The sequence below is a fragment of the Panthera pardus genome, unplaced genomic scaffold (genome assembly GCF_024362965.1).
Source record: "Panthera pardus isolate Hobbes unplaced genomic scaffold, ASM2436296v1 HiC_scaffold_22, whole genome shotgun sequence".
NCBI classification, from domain to species: Eukaryota; Metazoa; Chordata; class Mammalia; order Carnivora; family Felidae; genus Panthera; species Panthera pardus.
In genome coordinates, this window is record NW_026526788.1 from 30,059,065 (window position 1) to 30,083,523 (window position 24,459).

The 24,459-nt window shown below is 53.1% G+C and overlaps 1 protein-coding gene and 1 long non-coding RNA gene across 2 annotated transcripts in view; one reads left to right on the top strand and one right to left on the bottom strand.

The window, feature by feature from the left end:
- Nucleotides 1-24,459, top strand: part of TSPAN15 (tetraspanin 15) — a 49,725-nt gene that overhangs the window by 4,844 nt on the left and 20,422 nt on the right. Inside the window, exons 2-3 of the mRNA XM_019444383.2 lie at nt 22,339-22,524; nt 23,796-23,870. Of these exons, the coding sequence (XP_019299928.1) occupies nt 22,339-22,524; nt 23,796-23,870 (261 nt within the window). The remainder of the gene's footprint in view (nt 1-22,338; nt 22,525-23,795; nt 23,871-24,459) is intronic.
- Nucleotides 4,952-7,757, bottom strand: LOC109264354 (uncharacterized). The gene is made up of 2 exons (XR_002078701.2): nt 6,671-7,757; nt 4,952-5,368 (listed from the first exon to the last, which is right to left on the bottom strand). It is a non-coding gene; the product is annotated as an uncharacterized LOC109264354 (long non-coding RNA).

Consider the following 24,459-nt stretch of genomic DNA (forward strand, 5'->3'; position numbering starts at 1 on the left):
AAGGAGTTGGGGGGTGAGTGGGAAGGAAGTGGGCATGGCTAAGTGGGGGAGGTAAGAAGTGCCACGGGCAGTATTAATTCTTTGCCTTCTCCAAGGATGGACGCCGTTATCATAGCTTGGCTTGTGATTCTTTATATTTCCTATAGTTTTTTTTTAAATTTTTTTCCCGTTTTTTAATGTTTATTTATTTTTGACAGAGAAAGAGAGAGAGAGAGAGAGAGAGAGAGAGACAGAGCATGAGCGGGGGAGGGGCAGAGAGAGAGAGGGAGACACAGAATCCGAAGCAGGCTCCAGGCTCCAAGCTGTCAGCACAGAGCCCGATGCGGGGCTCGAACTCACAAACCGCGAGATCATGACCTGAGCCGAAGTCGGATGCTCAGCTGACTGAGCCACCCAGGCGCCCCTATATTTCCTATAGTTTAATGTTTGAGAGTGTGGACTCTATATCAGGCTGCATGGGTTCAAATCCCAATTCTAGCATTTATAATTTGAGTGACTTGGGCACTAATTTCTATGTGCCTCAATTGCTTTATCTGTAAAATGGGTGATAGTAGAGAGTTGCTGGGACCATGAAATGGATGAATATGTAGGAAGAGCTTAGAACAATGCCTGGCACGTGATAAACATGATGTCAACTACTTAAGGATTAGCCAATCTTTTCCCATCTCTGTTTTCTTAGGTACTCAAAAGCCAAAGACTGAGCATAGAAGGGTCCTTAAAGGCACCTGTAGAGTGAGCTTTTCACTTTACTGAGGAAAACAGGGGCATAGAGAGAGGATGTAGGTTGCTTTAGACCCCATAGCAAGTTCGTGACAGACCAAGAACAGGACCGGAGTTGCCTGATTGAAGTTTCTTCATTGGGTCACCATGACCTTCACCAGCCACCCCCTTCCCCCCCAAAACCCGTGGTCTCCCCCTGCTGTCAGGGCCCGGGGTGTGGGTGGAGGGTAGCATTTCTGGAAGGAGCCGTGTACCTGGCCTCCCAGTTATGCATTAGATGAAGCCAGATGAAGAAGAAAGTAGATTTAGTTTCCAGCAGGAATTTCCAACTTTGGAAAAGAGCCGTATTGTTTTTGTGAAAATAATATGTGCATATAGTTAAAAACCTTTCAGGCAATTCAGGTAAGTGCACCGAAGACAGTAAAAGTCACCTTTGTTCTGTCACTGGGAGAGAACCACTGTTACGTGCTGGCAAACACTCATCTGGACATCTCCTTGTACGCATGTGTACCTACTTTATTTCCTGAATTATTACTTATCATTGTGCTTGAATCCTCAGGCAGGTCCATTTTCCTCTTGTTCTAGGCAAGCATTTCAAAGAGAAAATAGTGAAATTCAAGCAGAAAGTGACTTCACCCTGGAGAAGCAGCCACCATGCCTAAGAGGCTGTCAGAGAAGACCCGGAAGCAATGGGACTGGGGTCCCCTCCCCCAGCCTGGCCGAGGGGCCTTAAAAATCCAGAGAATCAAGAAAGCAGACCTGGAAGGGATTTGGAGAGCCTTCCAATGCACTCCTTTTACCGATGAGCAAACTAAGGCCTCGAGAAAGTTCCTTTGCTCTTAGCTCAGGCTTCTGTGCACCAGCCCTTCTCTCGCTGTAGGAGAGGCATTGTTTTAAATTGGGGGACTGGACTGGGACCTCGCCATCTTTGGTTGTTTGTTCCTGAGAAGCTGAGAAGCAGGAGTAACCACCCGCCCTCCTCCGTGCCCCTGCCTGGCGCCTCTTCTCTCCAGGTGACTCACAATGCCAACCTGGGGTGGGGCTCAGAGTAAACCAGATAAGAGACTGATAATGAAATTTCTGTACCCAACTGGCTCCACAGACAGGGGAAAGACGTCTTCTGGGTTAGCCCAGGACACACAAGATTGCGAAGATTAACCTTTTCCAGAGAGAACCTGTGGCTGTGAGTGGGTTTGAACCTCCATCTTAGTGGCAGGTGGGAGAGTCTGGTCGTGACCTGCCATTCTCTCCAGGGTGAAGAAGGTTCTTTGCTTATTCAGTCAACAAATAGTTACTTGATGCCTAGTGTCTATGCCAGGCACTGTGATGTTTACTGGAAAACAGCTATGAACAAGACAGACTTAGTCCAGGCCTTGGAAGACAGACAAACCAGTAAATAAGTGTAGCTTGTGACTGGTACTAAAAAGGAAATTAGGGAGCAAGTGGGGGGAGATGGGAGTTCCTACTTGGGATGGTATGGTCAAGGAAGGCCTTTGTGAGGAGCTGACATTTCAGCTGACACCCAAGGAATGAGATGGAGCCAGCCATAGAAAAGGCCTATAGAGAACGTCGCCGACAGAGGGAGTAGTATGCACAAAGGCCCTGAGGTAGGCAAGTATGGCTGAAGCAGATGGGGAAGCTTAAGAAGGGCCATGTTGTGAGTGGAGAGGGTGGCTCCTGGTTCTCTAAGGAGTATGGGTTCTGAGTGACTGAAAGGGAGGTTTCATTGTCAGGACCCAATGGCAGGGCCAGTTGGAGACAGATCAAGTGCTCGTTCTGCTGTGTGACCCTAGCTAGAGAGGACTGACTCTCTGAGCCTCTAGACTTCTCATCTGTGGATACCTGAGAGGCCTTGGGGAGGCTTCTGCAAGAGGAGAGATGCCAAGGCACCATGCACACTGTCGGGCCTGGTGTCCACTGGGGCCTTGCAGAGCTCAGGGGGGCTGGGATAGAAGATGTGAGAACTTCCGGAGTCTGTCTTATTAGAGGAGGCCACTTCCTGCTGGTGATGTGCTGTCTGCTTAGAGCAGATGGACCTGGCCATACTCTTAGGTGGAGAAGTCTGACCCCTTGGGAGTGCAGATGGCCTTTTACAGGAACCCGGTCCTTCCCACCCCTTAGTTCTTGGGCTGTAGTGGTGTACCTATCGGCAGAAGCTGTGTGCCACCTGATGGGCACGTGGGTCCAGGCAGGCCATCATAGAAGTGTCCCGCAAGGCTGAGAGCTGGACAAGTGGGGCTGGGAGAAGCACTTCCAGGAGCCCAGGTGCAGGGCGTTCCTCCGCCCGGGAATGTCAGGCAGGTGGCAGATAGAACTCAGGTTCACAGCCTATATAAACCACACTACCCAGCTAGGATTTAATAAAGTCCCCCAATAACTCCTGTCTTCATCTTTTTTCTGCCCTGATCATGAGTCCCCCACTCTTGGGGATGGAAAGAGTCAAGTGGCCACTGCCACCCCTTTGGGAGCCCAACTGTTTGTCCACCCCTAAGTGTCCCCGCCAGAGCCTCCTGGGAGCCGCTGGCCGGCCCCGCCCCCATCACAGGCTGTCTGCAGCTGCCCTGAGCTCTCTGCTAGGACTCCATGAGTGACAGCCTCTCAAGGGATACGGACAGTGCTGGCTCATCTCTCCCCCCAGCCCAGCGCAGGGCCAGCCAAACAGTGAGCCTGGGCCAGAGGCTGGGCAGAACCAAAGTCAGAGGCCTGAGTTCCAGGCGGCTGCCTGAGTTCTCTCTGGCCCTGCAGGGACCAGCCTTCCCTGCTACACACAAGGCCACACATCAGGCCTCTGTCCCCGGGCACAGCAGCAGTCCCGTTTACGGTGTGGACACCGGTACCCCAGATGGAAAGGGTAATACCGAGTGAAATCACCGACTGGTGCCCATCGTCCCCCCTGAACGCTCAATGGAGGTTGTCCCATTGGCCGCAGAGTTTTAGCACCAGAAGCTGTTGCTGTGTGGTCTGGTGTATTTCCTCCCCTTTGAAAGGCAGGGGTTGCATCAGATGCCCTCCACGGTCCTTGGAAGTTTGGCCCAAATGGCAGTCCAAGTCACCTTCTAACTACCAAGTAACAGGTGACACTCCTGTTCTGAAAGTCTGTAAGAGAATCCTAAATGTTTTACAGCCCCACTTGGCAATTTCGATTAAACTGCTTTTACAACCAGGAAGTCCTTCCTGAGAGCTAACTCACATTCCTTTCCCCTGTTTTCCCCTCTTTCCATCAGGGCTTTCCTTGAAGACCGGAATCCCCTAAGAAAGCAGATGTAGAGCCCAGCCATTGGCCTGTGGGGCAGGCAGGGACCTGGAAGGGGCGGGGCCGAGGGAGGGGCAGGGCCAAAGGCCTCACCCCAAGCCGGCCTTGCTCCTCCCCCAAACCCTATCCGGGTCTTCTCAGGCTTCAGCACAGCCCACTGGAAGGGAAAGAGATTTTGTCTGCTCAGTTGGGCATCTCCCTAGTGAGACCGCCTGGTGCAGCCGAAAGAAGGGGCTTGTGTTTTGTTTCCACAAATCACAAGTTCCCCGGGACTGCCGTAACAACTGGGTGGCTTACGGCAACAGAAATATGTGCTCTCGCCATCCTGGAGGTCTGAAGTCTAAATCCAGCGTGTCACAAGGCTCCTCTACCTCCAGAGGCTGTGGGGGAAATCCTTCCCCGCCTCTACAGGCTTCTGGTGGCTTGCCTGCCTCTGCCTCCACTTTTACGTGGTCTTTCCCTCTGTGCCTGTGTCTTTCTTCTGTCTCGAAGCTCCCTCTGCCTTTTCTTGCAAGGACGCTTGTCATTCGACTTAAGGCACACCCAGGTGATCAGGATGGTTTCATCTCAAGATTCAGAACCTAATTATACCTGCCAGGACCCCTTTTCCAAATAAGGTTACGTTCACAAACATGAACCTATCTTGTTTGGGGAGGGGGCATTCAATCCACAGCAGAGCTCAGTGGTCAGAGTCAGAAATGGAGTCCCCATCCTTTCACTAACTAAAATCACCATGACCCCAACCAAGTACATCGCGCCTATCTGGAATTGTTTCCCCATCTGGAAAATGGGGCTAGGCCACCCCCTGCCACATCTCTCCTCCTGGGGACAGAGCTGCAGGTCAGCGAGATCACAACCGGTGTTCCAACATGATGCCCGGGTGTCAGTAGTTCTCAAGCTGAGGACATAATTTAAGGGGGGAAAAATCATAGCTCGACTCCCCAAGTGTGAATTCCCGACTCAGAAAGACCCCTCAAATCTGGTTCTATAGAAACTTCTTTAAGTTACAAAGTTAACTACAGAGAAGGGTTACCTTTAGAACAGATAAAAGAACTTTGTAAAGATAACCAAAAGGAAAACAAAATTCTAGAGCTCAGCGACCACCTCCCACTCCCTGGGCACATCCCAGTCCCCTGGAGAAGCCTGGCCTCCCAGGTGATCTCCCACATCCCCTAGCTCTCCCTTCACCATTTGAAGCAGCAAGCCTCTCCCGCGTGGTGCGCTAACTTCCCAGACGCTGTCCAGATGGTCCAGGAGGCTGGGGAAGGCTCAGCGTGTCACTCTGGATTCACACGGAGAGAGTGTTGGCTTGGAAACCTAGCTGGTTTCATCAGAATTCCCTCGCGGGCACCATCAGAGCGGCATCTTCCACGCCAACCTGCATGCTTGAATCACCTGGGGAGGTTTAAAAAGGATAGGTGCCTGGGTCCCCCCCATACCCACTGCATCAACTCTGAAGATGGGGCCTGGTGTGTACTCGTAAAATCCTCCAGGATCAGAAGCCTCCAGACACAGTCAATGAGGCCCACTGATCGACAAGGTCCTTTTGACCTCAGGAAGTGACCCAGGCTCAGAATTTGGCACCAGCCCCAGAAGCCAGCACCCGACTCCACTCGAGCAGGGGATTTGGCCCCTGTCTGCAGTGGGAGGGCCTGGGGGCTGGCCTCTGCCCTCTGCCAAGCACACTGCACCCAGCACAGCACCCAGCTCACTGTGGGTGCGCAGGAACTGACTGCGGGACCCCAAGCACCTCTGTGGCCCCACTGTGCTGCAACCAGCACAGCCCATCCGTTGGTAAGGGACAGGAAGGAGCACAGAAAGCCGATGTGACTTGTCCAAGGCCACACATGACATCCTGGGAGGGGCTTCCAGCAGTGGGGAGAGTAGGTGGTTCCGGCTCTCCCAGCAGGAAGGAGGAGGGCTCTGAGCCCCCGGAGTCCTGACCAGGCCAAAGCTGTTTCCCTTCTACCCTCCAAGCAAATGTTTATTTCCTGCAGGCCAAGATGCAAATGCCTGCGTTGATGAGAAAGTCCCCTTTGGGAAAAACGAAAGAAAACACAGCAGGCACTTTTCCACAGTGAAATAGTCTGGTGGGGAAGGGGGGCGATTTGCAAATGGTAGGTTGTGCCGGTCACTTCCCTCATGGGGGCCTGAGTCTCCTCAGCTCTAGAACGGGACAAGTGCCCCTGTCTGCCAGGCTCACAGCAGTTGTTCTGAGGATCCAAAGAGGTGAAACAGTGTTGGTGAGGCAGGGCGCACGATGGCACCCCTCCCTCTGGGCCACATCCCGTGAGCGCAGGGCTCCTGCCCAGGGACGCCTGCTCCGGGCACCTGTGCTGATGCCCGGTGCACGAGACGCTCCGCTCGGAGCCCAGTGGGCACCGCCCCACCTGCTAGGCCCCTGTGGGAGGTACAACGGTGTCCGCTTCCCACCGACAAGGAATCTGAAGCACAGAGAGTCGAGGGTGACGTGTCCGTGGTCATGCAGCCAATCAGACTCTCTCCTCTCCCATCCATCGAGAAGCGCTCTTCCCCCAACGTGCTGCCTCCAGGCCCAGCCTTTGCAGAGGGGGTGTCCGACCTCCACGTCCAGGCCCAGCAGTCACCCTCTGCAGGGACCCGCCCTCCCTCCTGTGAGCTCCCTTCTGCACTCCTCTCTGCCCGGCCCCCTCCTGGTCCTTCAGGCCCCTTTCCTACCTCCTCAAGGTTATCCCCGAAGCTCCTCTACAGTCCAGGCCATCCAGTGGGACAGGAAACCACACATCACTTCTGGCTGTGTCTGCGGGAGGTCAGCTCCATCTCTGTCAAGGGCTGACCCTCTAGGTGGAAAAATGACACCTTAGTCTTCTCTGTTTCCCCCCTCGGGGCCCAGGCCAGAGAGGACATCTGGTGCGACCTGCTCTTTTCAAAGGGGAGGAAATACACCAGACCACACAGCAACGGCTTCTGGTGCTAAAACTCTGCGGCCAATGGGACAACCTCCATTGAGCGTTCAGGGGGGACGATGGGCACCAGTCGGTGATTTCACTCGGTATTACCCTTTCCATCTGGGGTACCGGTGTCCACACCGTAAACGGGACTGCTGCTGTGCCCGGGGACAGAGGCCTGATGTGTGGCCTTGGCTGTAGCAGGGAAGGCTGGTCCCTGCAGGGCCAGAGAGAACTCAGGCAGCCGCCTGGAACTCAGGCCTCTGACTTGGTTCTGCCCAGCCTCTGGCCCAGGCTCACTGTTTGGCTGGCCCTGCGCTGGGCTGGGGGGAGAGATGAGCCAGCACTGTCCGTGTCCCTTGAGAGGCTGTCACTCATGGAGTCCTAGCAGAGAGCTCAGGGCAGCTGCAGACAGCCTGTGATGGGGGCGGGGCCGGCCAGCGGCTCCCAGGAGGCTCTGGCGGGGACACTTAGGGGTGGACAAACAGTTGGGCTCCCAAAGGGGTGGCAGTGGCCACTTGACTCTTTCCATCCCCAAGAGTGGGGGACTCATGATCAGGGCAGAAAGAAGATGAAGACAGGGGTTGTTCAGCGACCTACAGTCCCTGTGGTAGGAGTAGGGCCTGTTTCTGTCTTCTGTCTCCACTGTGGTCTCCTCTGGTGCTGGCCTCTCTTAGAACTAAACTTTCCTTTTTGCAGTCGGGAAGTCCCCCCATGCTGCCCGCTGTCTAATCTGGTCATCTCTTCTGGATCCTACTGTTTTGTCTTTTTAAAGCTAACAATCGGGGCTCCTGGGTGGCTCGGTTGGTTGAGTGCCCCACTCTTGATTTAGGCTCAGGTCATGATTGGTTATGGAAGTGCAGGAAGGCAGAAATGGAGCTGGCATCACTATCCTTCAGTGTCCATCCCTGTCCTTTTAACTTTTGCATCGGGAGAGGGTAGGCCAGGGCGTGAGAACTCTTTCCTGACAAGAGAGGCCAGCTTGTGGTGGCGAGAGCACTGGCTTGGGAGTCTGGAGACCCGGGTCACAGCTGCCGTCCAGCGGCTAATATGCTGTGCGACCTCATGGGAGTGATAACCTCTCTGTGGGCCTCAGATTCCCATCTGCAAAATAAGGCGGTTCGGCCAGAACAGCGTCCATCTGCTTATTCCTGGTGGTTCACAAGAGGTTTTTAGGTGGTCCCTGGGGGAACATTTTGAAGTGTAATATGTGCGTAAGAAAATAATTTGTATCTCAAGTCTATGATTTCATGCATGTCGGTAGGTTAGGTCAGGATCGTGTTTATTTTAATAAGAAACGGCAGTTGTTTGAAAGAAATATAGTAGGTACCTCCTGGTCAGGTGAAGGCACTTAACACGGTCTTTGTATCTGCTGACTTTTAAAGAAAAAATGGGGGTTCTCATGTTGTGTTATAGCACCTTACAGTTTACAAAGGAGTTTCTCTTTCTCCTGGGGTCCTCTGAGTGACCGTTGGTGTTAGCATTCCTGTTTAGCGCTCAGAGAGGGAAGTGGCCTGTCCAAGGTCACACAGCTCCTGAGTGGCCGAGGGCCTCCGGCTGGCTGCACTCTTTGCCGGGTGGCCCCAGGCCAGCCTCATCGAGTGGTGAGCGACCTTCACCTCCTCCCTCAGCTGGCAGTTGGAGCGCCAGGATTTCGTCTCGATGGTTTGTTGTGTGTGTTCTCTGGTCCTAATTTTTTTCAAGCAGGGGAGGAGGAACTGAAGGTGAAGAGTGACCCCCTTCTCCCTTCCTCCAGGCCTCTCTTCCTACATAGGCAGGAGCTTGTCCCGGAGCCCACGGGGGCCTGTTTTCTAGTCAGCTTTCTTGGAGGGATAATAGGTAGGTTCCTGTTATAGCCTATATTTAGCCCTGGTTAGCAGTTACTGATACATTTGGTTAGGGCATTCATTCCAGGCCAGAGAAGGCTCTTGCCCGCTTTCTCAACGGTTTATAGTGAAAAGATTAAAACATTAGAGATGGTGAAAGAACGATACAAAGAACTGCATTAAAAATAATCAGGCTACAGCACCACAGTTCGTGCATTGCATCAAATCTCATTTTGGCAAAAAAAAAAAAAAAAAAGTTTCCCGGTGCACCTGAAACATGAGGGTAAGTACCTCTGAATCCCTGAAGGTTGTATGTTCTGGAATCCCGGCAGGACGATCGTGAGTTACTTGCCCGCCCCATCCACCAAGACCTACTGGGGCCTTGCTCTCTGCTTGTTTAGGGAAATTCACAACGCAGCTAGGGCAAGGCTTGCTGGGCCTGGGTAGTGATGTGGAATGCAGGGGTGGAGGGGGCCTGCGTGAGCCCTCTTCCTGTTGGAAGCCGTGCTGGGGACTCCCTGAGCGTTCACCCTTAATCACCAGCTGCACATGCTGGGCCCTGCGCCAGGCACTGGGGGAGGGGCTCCAAGTTGCTGCAAACCCCGGGGCTGGCTGTCCACAGTCCGCTTGGGCAGACCAGACATGGCCTGGCGTTGCTACATCACTGGGCACTCCGCAAACAACCAGTGCCTACAGCAGGTTTTCAGGAAGTCCGCGTGCCCAGGGGCATGTAGGGCGCACTCTTTTGTTCCCTGGTTCTGATGCCTGGGGCGTGGTTGGGTGGGGTCAGGAGAGGCCCTTTCTCCCTTGCAAGCTGGAGAACCCTGGTTGCTAGAGAAGCCTCAGATCAGTAGTCCCACAATCGAGTTGTGAAAGGGGAAATGAACTTAAACATTTATTTATTTATTTTGAAGTTTACTTATTTACTTTTTAGAGCGAGAGCGAGAGCGAGAGCGAGAGAGCATGAGCCGGGGAGGGGCAGACAGAGGGAGACACAGAATCTGAAGCAGGCTCCAGGCTCTGAGCTCTCAGAACGCAGGGCTCGAACTCAAAAACTGCGAGACCTTGACCTGGACGAAGGCGGATGCTCAACCGACTGAGCCATCCAGCCACCCCACCCCCCGCCCCAATTTTTTTAAACCCACAGAAAAGTTGAAAGAGTTTCAAGAACACCTGCATGCCTTTGGTTACCAATCGTTAACATCTTGTCTTAACATTTCTCTCTCTCTCCCTCATCTCTCTCTCTCTCTCTCTCTCCGTGCAATGCTTTTTTGCCAACCCAGCTGAAAGGAAGCTGCAGCCTTGTGACCTCACTCTTAGATACTCCAGCGTTCAGCTTTCCAAAAAAGGCATTCTCCCACACGCTGCCACTCTCCATCTGAAAAAAAAAAATCACTGTAAAATAAAACCTCATCTAATCTGCGGGTCATATCCACAAATGTCCCAGTTCCTCAAATGTCCTTTGGGACAGATATTTGACTCGACCAGGATGCACTCAAGGTTCACACATTATCTTGGCTGTGGCGTGTCTCTGGAATCCCCCAATCTAGTTCAACCCCACTGCTTTTGATTTTTTGATGCCTTCCAGGCTGGTGATCTGCAGAACACCAGCGTTCTGGATTCGTTTCACAGGTTCCTTGTCGTTGGGCTCAGGCCACACACATTTCCCGTATAAGCGCCGCACAGGGGATGTGGCAGAAGGTCCGGGATGCTGCGTTCAGAGGCATATGATGTCTGGCCGCCGCACTGCCAGCCGTGCCAAGCCAGACCGCCAGCCCGCCTCTATTGCTAACGCGCATTTCCCCCTCGATGGCAAATGGGCCATGTGAATGTTCTGTTCGGTGAGAGAACTTCTGAAAGCAAATCTGAGCATGTGACTCCTCGTTTAAGTTATTTCAGCTATTTCCCTATTGCAACTTCAAAATCTATCTTGAGTCTGCCTGCTTCTCGCCACCTCCCCCTGCCCACCGTGGTCCCGGCCACTGCCGCCTGGCATCTGGGTGACTGCAGGAGATTCCTGACTGTTCTCCCTCTGCACCTCCACCCCTCCCCCCACTCCCCCCAACCCCCACCCCTACCTACCCTGTCTCTTCCCAGACCAGCAGTCAGTTAGAGTAACTCATTTAAAAATCAAAGTCAGGGAGTGCCTGCGTGGCTCAGACTCAGAGCCCCACATCCGGCTCTCTCCTGTCAGCACAGGGTCAGCTTTGGATCTTCTGTCCCCACCTCTCTCTGCCCCTCCTCCCCCTCGCTCCCCCCATCTCAAAAATAAATAATCATTCAAAAAAAATCAAAGTCAGTCAGACCTTCCTCTAGAAACCTGTGTGCCTCCCACCTACTCAGAGCAAAAGTCAGAGTCCTCTTAGGGGCTTCAAAGGCTCCCCGCAGCTGCTTTGCCCCACCCCTGCCCTCTGACCTCCTCTCCCACACTCTCCCTCTCTGTCACCCCGTGGCTGCTCTTCTGTGAGCACAGGAGCATATTCCAAGGTGTTGGTAGCTGCTTGACCGTTCATCCATACATCCCCGTGGATGGTAGAGAGCCCTCCACCTATGTCAAGTCTTTGCTCAAATGTCACTTTCCCTGACTAAGCTATTTAAACTGGCAGTCTCCCCCTCCCCCTCTCCCCCCACCCCCCCAGCCTCCCTGGCCTTTCCTGTTTTCTTCTCCATAGCACTTATAACCATGGCATACTGCGTTTTTCTTATTTGTCTCTCCCCAGCTAGAATGTGAACCCCCGCCCCCAAGAGCGGGGACTTTTGTGTTTGGGTCGCTGCTATAGCTGTGTCCTCCACCGCCTCTCGTTCCCCAAATAGCTGCTCTCAGAGTGTGCGCCTCCAGCCATCCTTGCGGGGACCCTTTCTAGGGGTCCGCGAAGTCAGAACCATTTTTATAGTGACGCTGAGATGTTGCTGGCCTCCCACACCTTCATCCTGGGGGGTGTTCCGCGGAGCGTTTCAGGGCACAGCGTGGTGACGTGGCGGCGGACTGAGTGGGGAGCAGCCGTCTTCCCATCAGCCCCCGTTGTTTGCAAAAATGTAAAGCGCGTGCCCCTCTTCTCCCTCCGTGGTTTTTGGAAAATCTTTTATAAAAAGCATGCTATGTATGTTAATATGTAAATCTATTGATATTTCTAAACGAGTTAATACATATTTAAAATATGTGTTTTAATTTCTTAGGTAGTAACTGATTGATAGATTTTTATGGACATAAAAATAAAAGCCCTGGGAGCCTCCACTCCAAAAAGAGTGAAAAGGAGTCCTGAGATGAAAAATGTTGAGAACCGCTGGCTTACAAATCCTCTCAGTGAAGAGATGTTGAGTGAATGGACATTTGGGTTTAATCCGAGAGGCCTGGCCTTGGTGGCCTGGTGGCTGCGGGCTTGCCTGGCCTCCTCTGTTCCTCCATCTACCCGTGCTTGACTCCAGCTGTGCCGACCTGCTGTTTCCATGGCACCTTCATGGATATCTGAAACCCCTCATCCACTTCAGAAATCTTTGCTTGTCTATTACATGCCTTACGTGGACTCAGTCCATTAACATCACCTTCTCCGGGAAGCCTTCCTAGATTTCACCGGTCTTGCCTGTGATTTAGCATCTGCTCCTCCCTGGCCCCTCTGCACACTCGACTCCCGCATTGTATTTCCCTAACTCCGCTACATTTATTGGTGAGCAGGTGTCTTGAGGGCAGGAACTACGTCTTCTCTTTTTATTCCCAGGGCTTGGTACATAATAGGTACTTAAGAAATGTATGTTGAATCAGTGAATGCTGCCTTGGAATTCAGAATAGGGACACCCCTTTCCCTGAATTATCCGTGAACCAAAGTGTCTCTAAAAGGGGAAATGGTTTCTGGCATCTGATTCGAGTTTTGAAACGTCAGTGTTAGACGAGTACTATATCTTTGGGGAGCCTGGGTGGCTCAGTCGGTTAAGAGGCTGACCCGATTTCAGCTCAGGTTATGATCTCACGGTTGGTGGGATTGAGCCCCTCCCCTTGCCTTGGACTGGGCTTTAACAGCCAGGAGCCTGCTTGGGATTCTCTCTCTCTCCCTCTTTCTGCCCCTCCCTCTCTCTCTCTCAAAATAAATAAACTTAAAAAAAAAAAGAAAAAAAACAACCAAAGAACAGTCCTATATCTTTAGTGTGGAAGGAGAAATAACATTGGTTGAACACCTGCTGGGTGTCAGGAGCTTCAGGGACATTGTGGCTCATCAGGCCACCGTGAGCCGGTGTGGGCCCTACCCGCTTGTCATGTGGCTTCTGTGGGGAGGGTGTGGTCTGGGAGCTAAGCCACCACACGTCCTGCGAACCTGTGGAACTGATTCGGCGTAGTCTGTGAAGCCTCTGAAGTTGTCGAGGTCAAAGACGGCATGGGTGCTGCGGGGTCCTGCCATCGTGGCCTGTGTGCAGTAGGGAATAAACAGCTGGAATTATTTGTTCAATGGGCATCATTAATACTGTAAATATCAGGACTAGTGAGGGCTTCCCATTGTTGGTTTCACAGGGGATCGGGAGTGGAGAGAGATCCCTATTGCTGGGGTGATCCAGAAAGGCTTCCCAGGGGAGGAGGGCTTTGAGCTGAGTTTTGGAGGATGGGTGTTAATTAGCCCCTTACACCTTTACTATTTCCAAACAACTCTTCATCTCCTTTCCATTGCTGCTGTAGGAGACAGCCCTGGGGTGCGTGTCTCGGTGGAGGCTGGGGTGGGGGGACCTCTGTCCCCTGCAGGGCTTTTTCTCATGCCGAATGTGACATCCTGGACCAGGTAGAGAGCAGGGGACCCCAGGAGAGGAGACTTCGGGCCACATTCTGTCTGCTAGTGGCCGGGATTCTAGGCGGGGCTATTCTCTTGTGAGTTTTCATGGACTTCTAGAGCAGTGAAGGGATTCTAGAGCTTGTAGCCAACGCCCTCCCTTTTGGAGCAGGGAAACTGAGGCCCAGAGATAGGAAGGGGCTTGCCCAAAGTCACATGGGAGTCAGCGGCAGAGCTGGGATTATAGTCTCCCCTTACCCCCAGTGCTCCTTTCAGTGTGTGACGCTCTCCCCTTTTCTCCTCGTGTCTCTGGAGTCACGAGCCCTTGGCGTGGAGGCAGTTCTGAAGGCCCTGCACACACCCAGCACTGACACTTGTGTTCTGAATGCCTCCTCCGCCTTCCAACTCTAGTTCGGGGCAGAGGGGGAGAGAACGAGCCGAGGGCCACGTATATATAAAAAGCAATTCAATTCATTTTTTTTTCTTCGATATAAAACTATACCTCACGTTAAAAATAAGAAGCATGAAACACTTAGCGTAGAGACAACGCTGAATTTGTATACACCCAACCCAGCCAGGTGACCCTTGGGAGGTGGTAGCCTGGCTGTGGGGCCTCAATGCCCTCTGCGCTGATGCTGGGAAGCCCTTCTTCTCTTCCTTCCCCTACCACTGCCCTGCCCTGCCCTGCCCAGTCCTTTCCAGGCAGCTGCCTCCTTTACTGGAGCTTCTCCTTCCAGCAGCCCGGAGAGTCATGGAGAAGTGAGGTCACAGGAGACCCCCGCCTACTCCCCGACCCCATCCCTGAAGTTCCTCTTGCCTTCGCTTCAGGTTCTGAAGGATGATTCCCATGCTGTCTCTGGGAAAAGCCCCAGGCCAGTGGAAGAATCGGGGATGCCTGGCCCAATACCTGGTAGACATGTGTATGCTCTGAAAGGCTGCTGGGGCCTGTTGTCTGGGACAAAGCCCCTTCGTCACCTCTGTGAGCCTGTGTGTCCTTTTAAAAGGTCTGAGAGGTGGGGCGGCCTGGGCCACCTGACCCACTCCCGCCAACAGCCACAGCCCTGAGCCCAGGGTGCTGCTTGCAGAGGCCAGAGCTGGGGGGCTTCCTGTCCCCACTGCCAGGCCCACCTGTCCAGGGTGCATTCCAGGGCTCAGTGGCTTCTGTTCAGATTGGCTTCTGCTAATGAGCCCGCCTGGCTGGGGCCCACCTGGGGCTGAGATAATCACTCAGATGTCATGGGAACACAGCCCTGGGAGGATGTGGCTTCTGGCTCTCTTGGTTCTGACACAGTGAAGGCATGGGGGGGGGGGGGTGGGGGGGAGAGGTCTGGAGAGGGAAAAAGGAAACCAGGGAGAGGAGTGTGTTGGGTGGAGGGGATCTGCCCTGGACTCTCCTTTTTTTGCCTTGGCTCTTTCCCCGGGTTTCAGATTAACCATAAATCACTCTGATCCATAAGCCGTGGAACGTTCTGTTCTAGAATGGGATCCCCAGGGTTTCTTCTTTGGGTTTCTGAGCATCCGAAGCAAGGTCATTTCTCAGATTCATCCCTCGGACAGGTGCATTGGGCCAGTGGTCCCTGCCCTCGTAGAGGGTCCAGGAGTGGGAACCCCCAATGGGCCTTTCCTGACTTCCCAGGAGGACCTGATTGCTGTGCCTGTTGTCTCAGAACATCCTTATTGGTTATCTGTTTTGCCACTCCCCACATGTCTGCCCCCCAACTTTTCCTAAGGAGAGGCCCAGCCGAGTCGGCTCTTACCCACAGTGCTCAGTACATGTGGGGGTTCTTAATTAGAAATTCCACTCTCAGCCATGGCTGCCTCTAGTAGCTGGGGCTGCCAGACCTCCCAGCTTAGCTCCCTCGTAGCCTGGAACGTTCTGTGTCCATGGAGGGGTCTTCTAAATCGAGCCTCTACCTGACTGCTGGGGACGGGAGAGGGCACAAAACAGACTGATGTGCCCACCTTGCTTCCCAGAGGTTTGTTTTCTGTGTTTTCCACCCCTGGACCTAGCTGGCGGGCCCTCCAGCCTTCTAGAGGCCTTTCCCCATTTCTGCCTGGAGGAGGATGGAGAGCACTGTTTATAGAGAAGTCATAATAAAGAAGACACAAAGAAGGAATACACCACGCCCATGGGCCAGAAGCCCTGACAGAGTAAAGATGTCAGTCCTCCCCAAAGAGATCTATGGAGTCAATGTGGTCCAGTCAAACCTCAGCAGGGTTTTTTTTGTTTTTTTTTTCATGGAATTTGACAAAGTGATTCTCAAATGTGTATGGAAGAATTGATGTCCAAAGATATCTGGCCACTTGGGAAGAAGACATAAATGAGGCAATTGGCCTACCAGATGCCCAGATGTGTTACCAATCGGGAGTCGCTGGGACAGGGAGGTTTGTTTGCAGATAGCCAGGTTGACCGATGGACCGGATAAGGAGCCAGAAACAGACCTAAGCATATGTGGAACCTTAATGTATGACAACAGGGTCGTGCCAAATCAGCGGGGACAGGAGAACTGGATAAGAAGTGGTGCTTATTACATTACAAGCAAAAGCGGGCTGTGTCAGAGAATGTCATGGACCAAGGATTGCAATTAACCAGGTTCTCTGCACTTGATGTCTCGTTTTTTTGTTTTAAAGAAGTCCTGTCCAGGGTCAAGGCAGAGCTGTCAGCAAAGTCCGGTGATGAAGACCAGAGACTGGATCCTTCGCCGGCAGGAGGGGACAGCCACTGCTGCTTCCCCAAGGGCTGGCTTTGGTTTGGTTTCCCCAAGCCCGGGCTGACTGTGGGTAGGGCTGGGGCCAGGGCGGGACACCGGGTCGAGCACCCAAGGGCGGGGAATACTGCTCAGTGGTCCTGGGGTGGGGCTGCCAGTCTTCCGGAGGAGACAGAATGGGCCCTATGTCAACTTGGGTTGGGGACGCTGCCAGGACCTTCTGGATCCTGCTTGTCCTGCTTTCCTTAGGGGCAGGAGGAGTGGGCCAGCACGAGCTGAGCTCTCTTGGGGCAACTGGGCAAAGAGACTGTTTTCTGCTGAGTGAGGTCAGTGAATATTAACTGAACCTTCTCTAGCTAGTGGCTGGATGGTTAGGGCACATGGTTTTTAAATAAGGCTGGCCTCTGTGACTTCAGAAAGGACCCCTGCGGGGGAGTGGTGAGGGGCACACTCTAGGGCTGTGCTGTCCACTATGGTGGCCACGAGCTTCACGTGGTCAAATTCAAATTAAGCCCAACGAAATAAAATGAAAAATTTGTTCCTTAGGCACACGAGTCACACTTCGAGAGCGTGACAAGTGGCTACGATCTTGGACAGTAGCATCATCCTAGAACGCAGCGCTGTCCCGCTATGGGTGCCGGTGTATTTTGCGAGGACATCTCAGACCAGCCTTCTTGACCTGGTATAGCGCATGCAGGCTGCTGGTAAGCGTAACTGCTCTGTACGCGGCAGCGGGCTTCACTATTTTACCAGTGGAAAATGAGGCTTAAAGAGGAGACATGACATGGCCAGGAGCACTGAGCTGGTAACGGAGGCCCAGAACGCCAGCTCCCACCTCTTGTCTCCCCTCTGCCGCTCCTTCCGGCACCCCCGTCTGTCTGTACGGGAGAGAAGCTGGTACGAAGCCTGTGGAGGAGGGGGCTGTCTGGCCAGGGCCAGGCAGGATTGACCCGGGGCAGAAGGGCTGGTACATGTGAGGTTCAGGGTTGCTTGGCCGGATGCAGGGGCCCTGCTCACCCCATCTTATCTAAAATCTCTCTTGGGCCTTGGGGTTTAGCTACCCTTCACATCCTTTCAAAGCCGGAAACGCAGAAAAGTGCTTTGTTTGGGCCCAACAGAGAACTCTGGAGCCTTGAGTGCCTCATGAAACAGTTCCAGAATGGAGCCGTTCTTGGGACCTTCCAGGAAACACTCACTGACTCCTCCAGGAAGTCCATCCTGATTTCCTGACATTCTGTTTCTCCCCATTACTTTCTATGGAATTCCCAGAGCCCCCTGTGCCTCTCCATGGTAAGAATCGCAGCTCGCTTCCCATGGACCAGGGAGGGAATCGTCAACTTTTTTTGTGCCAGGAACATTTCAGCTAGAGGTTAACAAAAGTAAAGGTATGACCTTTTCTCCAACCCCAGTTCAAAGACCCGCTGAATTCCATCCAGTGGACTGTAGAGGTCAATTCCCACCTCTCTGACCCCTATCTGACCCCTATCTGGTCTTGTGACCCCTGTGACCTCAGGACCTGGGACATACTAGGTGCCTGGTATGTGCCTTTGGGGGTGAAACGGGTCTGTAAGTGCAGACATGCGTCAGCTGGGAGTGAGCTGGCAGACTGGTGACCAGATGCTTCCTGAAGGAGGAGACGCCGGGGCTGGAATGTCACAGGGCCTCCTGCTTCCCGGCAGCTGTGTGAAGCTGGGTTTCTCCCTGCCGAGAAGGAAACTGGTTCCAAGCTGCAGGGCTCAGCGGGAACCTTCAGGCCCAGTTGATGCTGGACCACGGGGCTCCTGCACAGCCTGTTGATGATGCCACAGGGCTTGCAAAGCCTGGGCCTTTGGGCCTGGCCTGTGGCTGCCAGCAGCATCCCCCCCGCTTTGGGCGCCACATGGGCATGGCCATGTGGTCACCCCCCCCCCCCCCCAGCTGTCTGTAGCTGAAGATGTCCTGCATGACAGATGGGCCATTTGCTTCTGGCTGGAGCTGGAATGGTCCCCCAGCAGCCTTGGGGGAAAGGCTATAATTAGCAGAGAGGACTGGATGGGATCGCATGTTCACAATGACAGTTAGTTTTATACTCAAATGCAAACATAAACCGATGTCATTGGATATGTAAATATCACTGGAAATCTTAAAGTTCCTGGAAAGGGGGTATGGCTGCCTCTCCCCAGGCCCACTGCCCCTTGATCACTTGAATGAGGAAACCAGAGCGGCCTGTGCTGAGTTGGGAGCCGCCTCAGGGGTTGTCTGCCAGGCCGCTAGGGGGGCTGGGGTGGCAGGAGAAGCGGGTGGGCCAGGAGAAGTATGCGTGTGACGACTCAGTGCACAGTGCTCGTGGAGCCAGGAGGCTTGGGTTAAGTTTGCCACAGGAGTTTTTCCTAGGGCTTTGGTGGTCTGGAAATGTTGTAAGGCTGACCCGCAGGGAAAATGCGATGCTTTGCAACAGGAGGGAGCTCAGACCAAAGGAAGTTTTGTTTCCTGCCGGCAAGGCTGTTCTGGAGTGGGTCCCGGGGCTCTAGGGAGCTTGTAAAAATAGAAGAAGCCACTGACTGCCTTTATGGAGAGGGCTGGGGTCAGTTCTGCTCTGCTGTTTTGGAGATGGTTTCCAAAGCAGGCTACCTTAACCCAGAAGCATAGCCTTAGGCAGGAATGAGGGACAGCCCAGATGTCAGGGCCTGGGTCCCCCCAGCCCAGAAGAGTCTGTTTTCTTTTAAAACAGGAAACAGTGGCATGTCTGGGTGGCTCAGTTGGTTAGGTGTCCGACACTTGGTTTCGGTTCCGGAAACGATCTTGCGGTTCATGAGTTCAAGCCCCGCATCGGGCTCTGCGCAGAGCCTGCTTGGGATTCTCTCTCTCTCTGTCTCTCTCCCTCCCCTGCTCGTGTGCTCTCTCCCTCTCTCTCAAAATAAATAAATAAACTTAAAAAAATCTTTAAAACAGGAAACACAAAATTCGCAGAAGTATATGGAAGCAATTCTGAAAATACTTAGATGTTATCTTGTTGGGTCAGCCACAGTGGAAGAATTTCACTTTTCATCAAGACAGAGGATAAAACCCCACCTCTGAAGCCCTCAAGTACACTGTGGTCCTTGCATATTTAATTCACTCCCTGTCTGGGCTGTGAAGACTTCCCTCCTGTGCAGTCTTCTTTAAGCATGATCTTCATCAGCTTTGGGGTGGAGGGATCTCCAGGCTCTGGGTCTGATTCAGGGTTAGGGTTCAGTGGGCGATTCCTTAGCAGTCCAGTAATTCAGAAGGGGGAGACTAGGTTTTTTAAAGTGATTGTTCTTGTCCCCAGAGGACCCACAGGGCTCAGAACAGCCTTGAACAATCATTTTACCTTGTTCTGGCTTTTGGAGCGTGAACTGACCAGACAATCTTGCTCTGTTAAAGGTAGATTTTATTTCTTATAGAAGTTTTTCTGTGTGTGTGTGTGTGTGTGTGTGTGTGTGTGTGTGTGTTCTGCCTTATAAATGTAAACATTTACCCAAGTGGGTACTTTCGATGACATCGTTTCACTCATGGTTTTCCTGATATGGTCAACTTGTTAATAAGTAACTCCTGGCTGAGCCTGTCAGCTGGGTTAGCACCTCCTGTGCTGGAAAGTTCTTCCTTTCAGGCTGGGGGGAAGTGGGTCTCAGTAATCCTGGATTATCTTTTCAAATACAGTGGACCCCCAGGGGGAGATGGCTTCCTGGCAATCCTCCGTGATGGGGGGGGGGGTTCTAAATAAGCTTGGTCTGTTTGACTTTTGGCATCCTCAACTACTTGTCAAAAGTTAGGGGAAAACAGGCACCTCCCTTTACCCAGGATGCAGTCTTAGTGCTCTTTAGAAGGAAGTCACGGAGATCTATTTTGAAGGCACATTGAGCCAATTTAAGAGCAGTGAGTAACTGGAGGGGCAGCCTCCTCAGGGTTCTGGATGTGACTCTAGGGTAGCTATGTTCGTGGCATATCTCGCCAACACCCCGTCTGTATTATCCCTCACTTCCTTTTCGGGGACCTTAGCTGGCTGCACCTCAGCTCTGGTTACTCTCTCACACCACCTTCTCCTTGGAGGGGAAGTGCAGCATAGCTAATGATGTGTCCTTGCCCCCAGCAGTGTGTAGCATGGAATGTCAGGGTCCTTGGACACACAGGAGATTGGGTAGACAGCGTTGGCCTCAAACCCAAGGGGGTTGGTTGGAAAGTCTGGTTCCCATCCATTTAATGCACATGGATTGTAAACACTGGTGGTACCTAAATGTCAGGACTGTTCTGGGTGCTGGGGATGCCCAAAAGAGTTGGAAAATCCCTCCTGACCTGGAGCTTATAGTCTTACGGGGGAAGACAAGCAATTAAAAAGTAACAGAAAAAAGTTGCCTGTTACATACTGGTAAGTGCAAAGGAGGAAAATAAAAGGGAGGATGGTGTCAGGACTTTCAGGGGGAGGGATTTTCTCCTTCTAGATCAGATGGCCCGGAAAGGCCTCACAAAGCAGCTGACAATTGAGCAAAGACAAGAGGGAGGTGAGGGAGTGAGCCATGTGGATGTCAGGAGGCAGAGCATTCTAGGGAGGGGGAAGAGCCTGGGCAAAGGCCCTGGGATTATACACTAGCGTGTTTTACCCAGTGCTGCTAAAGCAGAGAGAAGAAGGAGGAGAGGGAGTGGTGAGCTCAGACAGGTCATGTGGGCCTATCGTCTGTGATCGAGGTTGATGTTTTTATTCTTACAGAGAACCAGCCTGCTCTGATGAGGATTTGCCTGGTCACTCTGGTGTGGAGAATGGGCTGGAGGGGGTCAGTCAGGACACTGCTACGGGATCCCGGGCGAGGGAGCCCCAGACTTGTCTGAGGGTTGGGAGTGGTGTCAGCTAATGAAACTCCCCGACAATTTAGGGGTGCCCAGGTGACTCAGTCGGTTAAGTGCCCGACTCTCGGTTTCGGCTCAGGTCACGATCTCACGGTTCCAGCGTTCAAGCCCTGCATCGGGTGCTGTGCTGACCACGTGGAGCCTGCTTGGTATTCTCTCTCCCTCTCTCTCTCTGTCCCTCCCCCACTCGTGCTCTCTCTCTCTTTCAAAATAAGTAAAAAAGAAAAAAAATTTAGTATGCGAGTTTTCGGGCTGAGAGAATGGAGGAGCCTTCCAAGGGGGCTTTGTCACCTGAATTTTCCTGATGGAGTGCTGTAAGAGTCGTCTTTCCACTGTTGGGAAAGTTGATAACAAGGAATTTGACTTAAAAATCCTCTCAAAACTCCTCCTGCTCCAACCTTCGGCCTTCCTGACGGTCCTTCTGCAAATACAGTCCATATTTACGGTGCTTGCGCAGCGCCCGTCCCCCTGAGCAGCTCTGAAACGTCCTCGGGGTGACCTGCCCGGGTAGTAGTCCTTAGAGCGGCCCCGAGCGTTTCTGTTTCTGTTTTTCCACTTTCCTTATCTCACGAAAGCCTTGCGGAAACTTGGGGCGTGAGCAGGGCAGACACAAGTGTCATTCTGCCGCTTTTCAGATGGCAACACGGAACCGTGGGCTCAAATACCTGTCTAAGGCCCACGGTTAGCAACAGCGGAGCTGGGACTCAAACCCAGGCCCTCTGACCCTCCAACCAGTGGCCCTTCTCCCGACTCACCAGTATTTGCCTCTAACGCGGCATTTCCAAACAGAGCCCGTATCAGCGTGCTACAGCCGCTGTAACAAAACGCCACAGACCGTGTGGCTTCAACCACAGGAGTCTATTTCCTCACATCTCTGGAGGCTAGAAGTCCAAGGTGAAGGTTTCACAGGGTTGGTTTCCTCTGAGGTCTGTCTCCCTGGTTTGTACGTGGCTGCCTTCTCCCTGTGGCCTCACGTGGTCTTCCCTCTGTGTGTGTCCGTCCCTCATCTCTTCTTTTTACAAGGACAACAGTCATACTGGGTTAAGACCCACCCGTATAACCCCATTTTAACTTAATTACCTCTTTCAAGGCTCTGTCTCCAAATATAGTCACATTCTGAGGCCCTGGGGGTTAGCAGTGCCCCGTATGAACTTTGGGGGAATACGGTCCAGCCCATAGCGCGTTCCCTCATCTGTGGTCATCCAGGGTGAGCCCCCCAGTGACAGGCACCATAACCCCCAGACGAACTCTTTGTAGGAAAATCAAGTGACTGCCAGTCCTTCGCTCTCACTCCTTGCTTTCTTGCTGCAGCTGATCGGGGGCCTGATCCTGTCAGTGGGGATCTACGCAGAAGTTGAGCGGCAGAAATATAAAACCCTCGAAAGTGCCTTTCTGGCCCCAGCCATTATCCTCATCCTCCTGGGGGTCATCATGTTCATCGTGTCCTTCATCGGAGTGTTGGCTTCCCTCCGCGACAACCTGTGCCTTCTCCAAGCGGTGAGTTGGCCCCACGCACCCCTCAGCCAGTGGGTGGGGGTTGGTCCTTGGAGTCCCTAGAGAACTGGGGAGACTGCCCTTGGGCCTTTGGGCAGCCCAGTTTTTTTTTTTTTTTTCAGTCCTTGCCTCAAACCACACTTTCTAGAGGGTTTCCTGGATCAACCTCTCTGTTACGTTGGCCCAAGAGAGACCAGGCCACCTCCACTTTTGTATATAAAGGCTGACTTGAATATTCTTCTTACTTAAACCCTGTGTTGGTCTAGACTCTCTGCTGCGAGTGGGAGAAACCACACTCAAACGAGAGCAAGCAAACCCCAAAGATGTTGGTGGTGAGTCCTTGGCTCACGTAATCAGCAAGCCCACGCTGAGACCAGGGCTTTAGATGGTACCCCTGGGCTCCTGCTCTTTCGCCACCTCCCAGCTGGATGCCAGGCTGGGTCCTCAGGCTCCCTTTGCAATTGTCACTAGGCACCTCAGGCCAATAGAGGGTTTATGGCCCTTGATCCCAGAGAGCGTTTCCTGGTAACCTATGGCCGAAGTCCCAGGTCTCTGATGGGCCTGCCCGGGCCAAGTAAGTGCCTGCCATGGCACCAGCCTTACCTGCCCCCCTTTCTGCGCAGTGAGGGATGGCTCCCCAAAGCTGGGGGTACTGGGTAGGCAGATCCATTCGCTCTGTACCCACGTGTGTGTTTGACCTCACTGTCACCTCTCACGTGGGAAGGTCCGAAAAGCCCTGATAAGCAGTGTGTTGGTGCTGCCTGAGGCTGGAAGTTGCTGGCATCAGTTTGGACAATACCTGCTTTGTGATGGGGCAGGGGTGGGGGGATATATCCTTCAAGCCTCAGACATTCTCTCACCCACTCTGCCAGGGGGCTGGGAAGCCACTTCTGAGGGGCTCTGCGGGCAGAGCTGGAAATGCTGTGGCGGCTGCCCATCTAGCCAGGCCTGCCCACTCTGGGTCAGCTCTCCTGGCGGCGGTGGCGGTAGGAGGGGTGTTTTTCTGCCTGGACTCTGCTGAGGACCGTGGGATAAACCTCAATAACAATCTGGCCTGGACAGCTGAGTCACAGTTCCTGACCATGACTGGCCCCAGAGATGGGTTTTCCCGGGGAATATCTGTCCACATCCCGTGCCCTCACAGGAGGAAGGAGGAAAAGGCCCGGGAGCCAGTAGGAGCTCCAACAGAGAGGATTCTCCTTATCGCACTTGACCTTGGGGCAAAGGACGCTTCTCTTGTCCCTCTAAGTGAATCTCTGAATTTTGTTTTTCAGTTTATGTATATCCTTGGGATTTGCCTCATAATTGAGCTCATTGGTGGTGTGGTGGCCTTGATCTTCCGGAACCAGGTGGGCCTCTGGTGCATGTATCAGCCACGTGTATGCTGAGCTCCCATCGTGCGTGCCCTGGGCTGTAAACTAGGGGTGTGCAGAGAGTAGGGTAGATAATTCCTTGTGGAGCGTCCATTCTGCTGGGGAGACGGGCACTGAACAAGTAAACCAGAGAACAAGAAAACAGAACAGGTGACAGGCGAGTGCCTGGGGTAGGCAAGGCTCAGGGGGAACAGAAGTCCAGACAGAGGGAACCACTGAAGCAGAAAGGAGCTTGGCAGGTTTGTGGACCAGTGTGCGGGCCACTGGGCTGAAGCGGGTAACTGATGGGGAGGCATGGAAGGAAAAGTCGCAAGGGCCACCAAGACAGACCCCCTAGGTCCTCGTAGGCCATGGTTTAGGGGCCACTTTACACGGGCTGTGTGACCTTGGGCAAGTCACTTAGCCTCTCAGATCCTGAGGATCTCAAAGCGTTATCATTCCTAGCTCTTGGGATTTGGGGTGAGGAGTTGATGAGAGAATGCATGTGAGAACCTGGCGTGGCAATGACCCCCCCCCCGGTTGGACTCTTGCTACACATTAGCTCCTCTGTCCTGAAGCCTGGAGA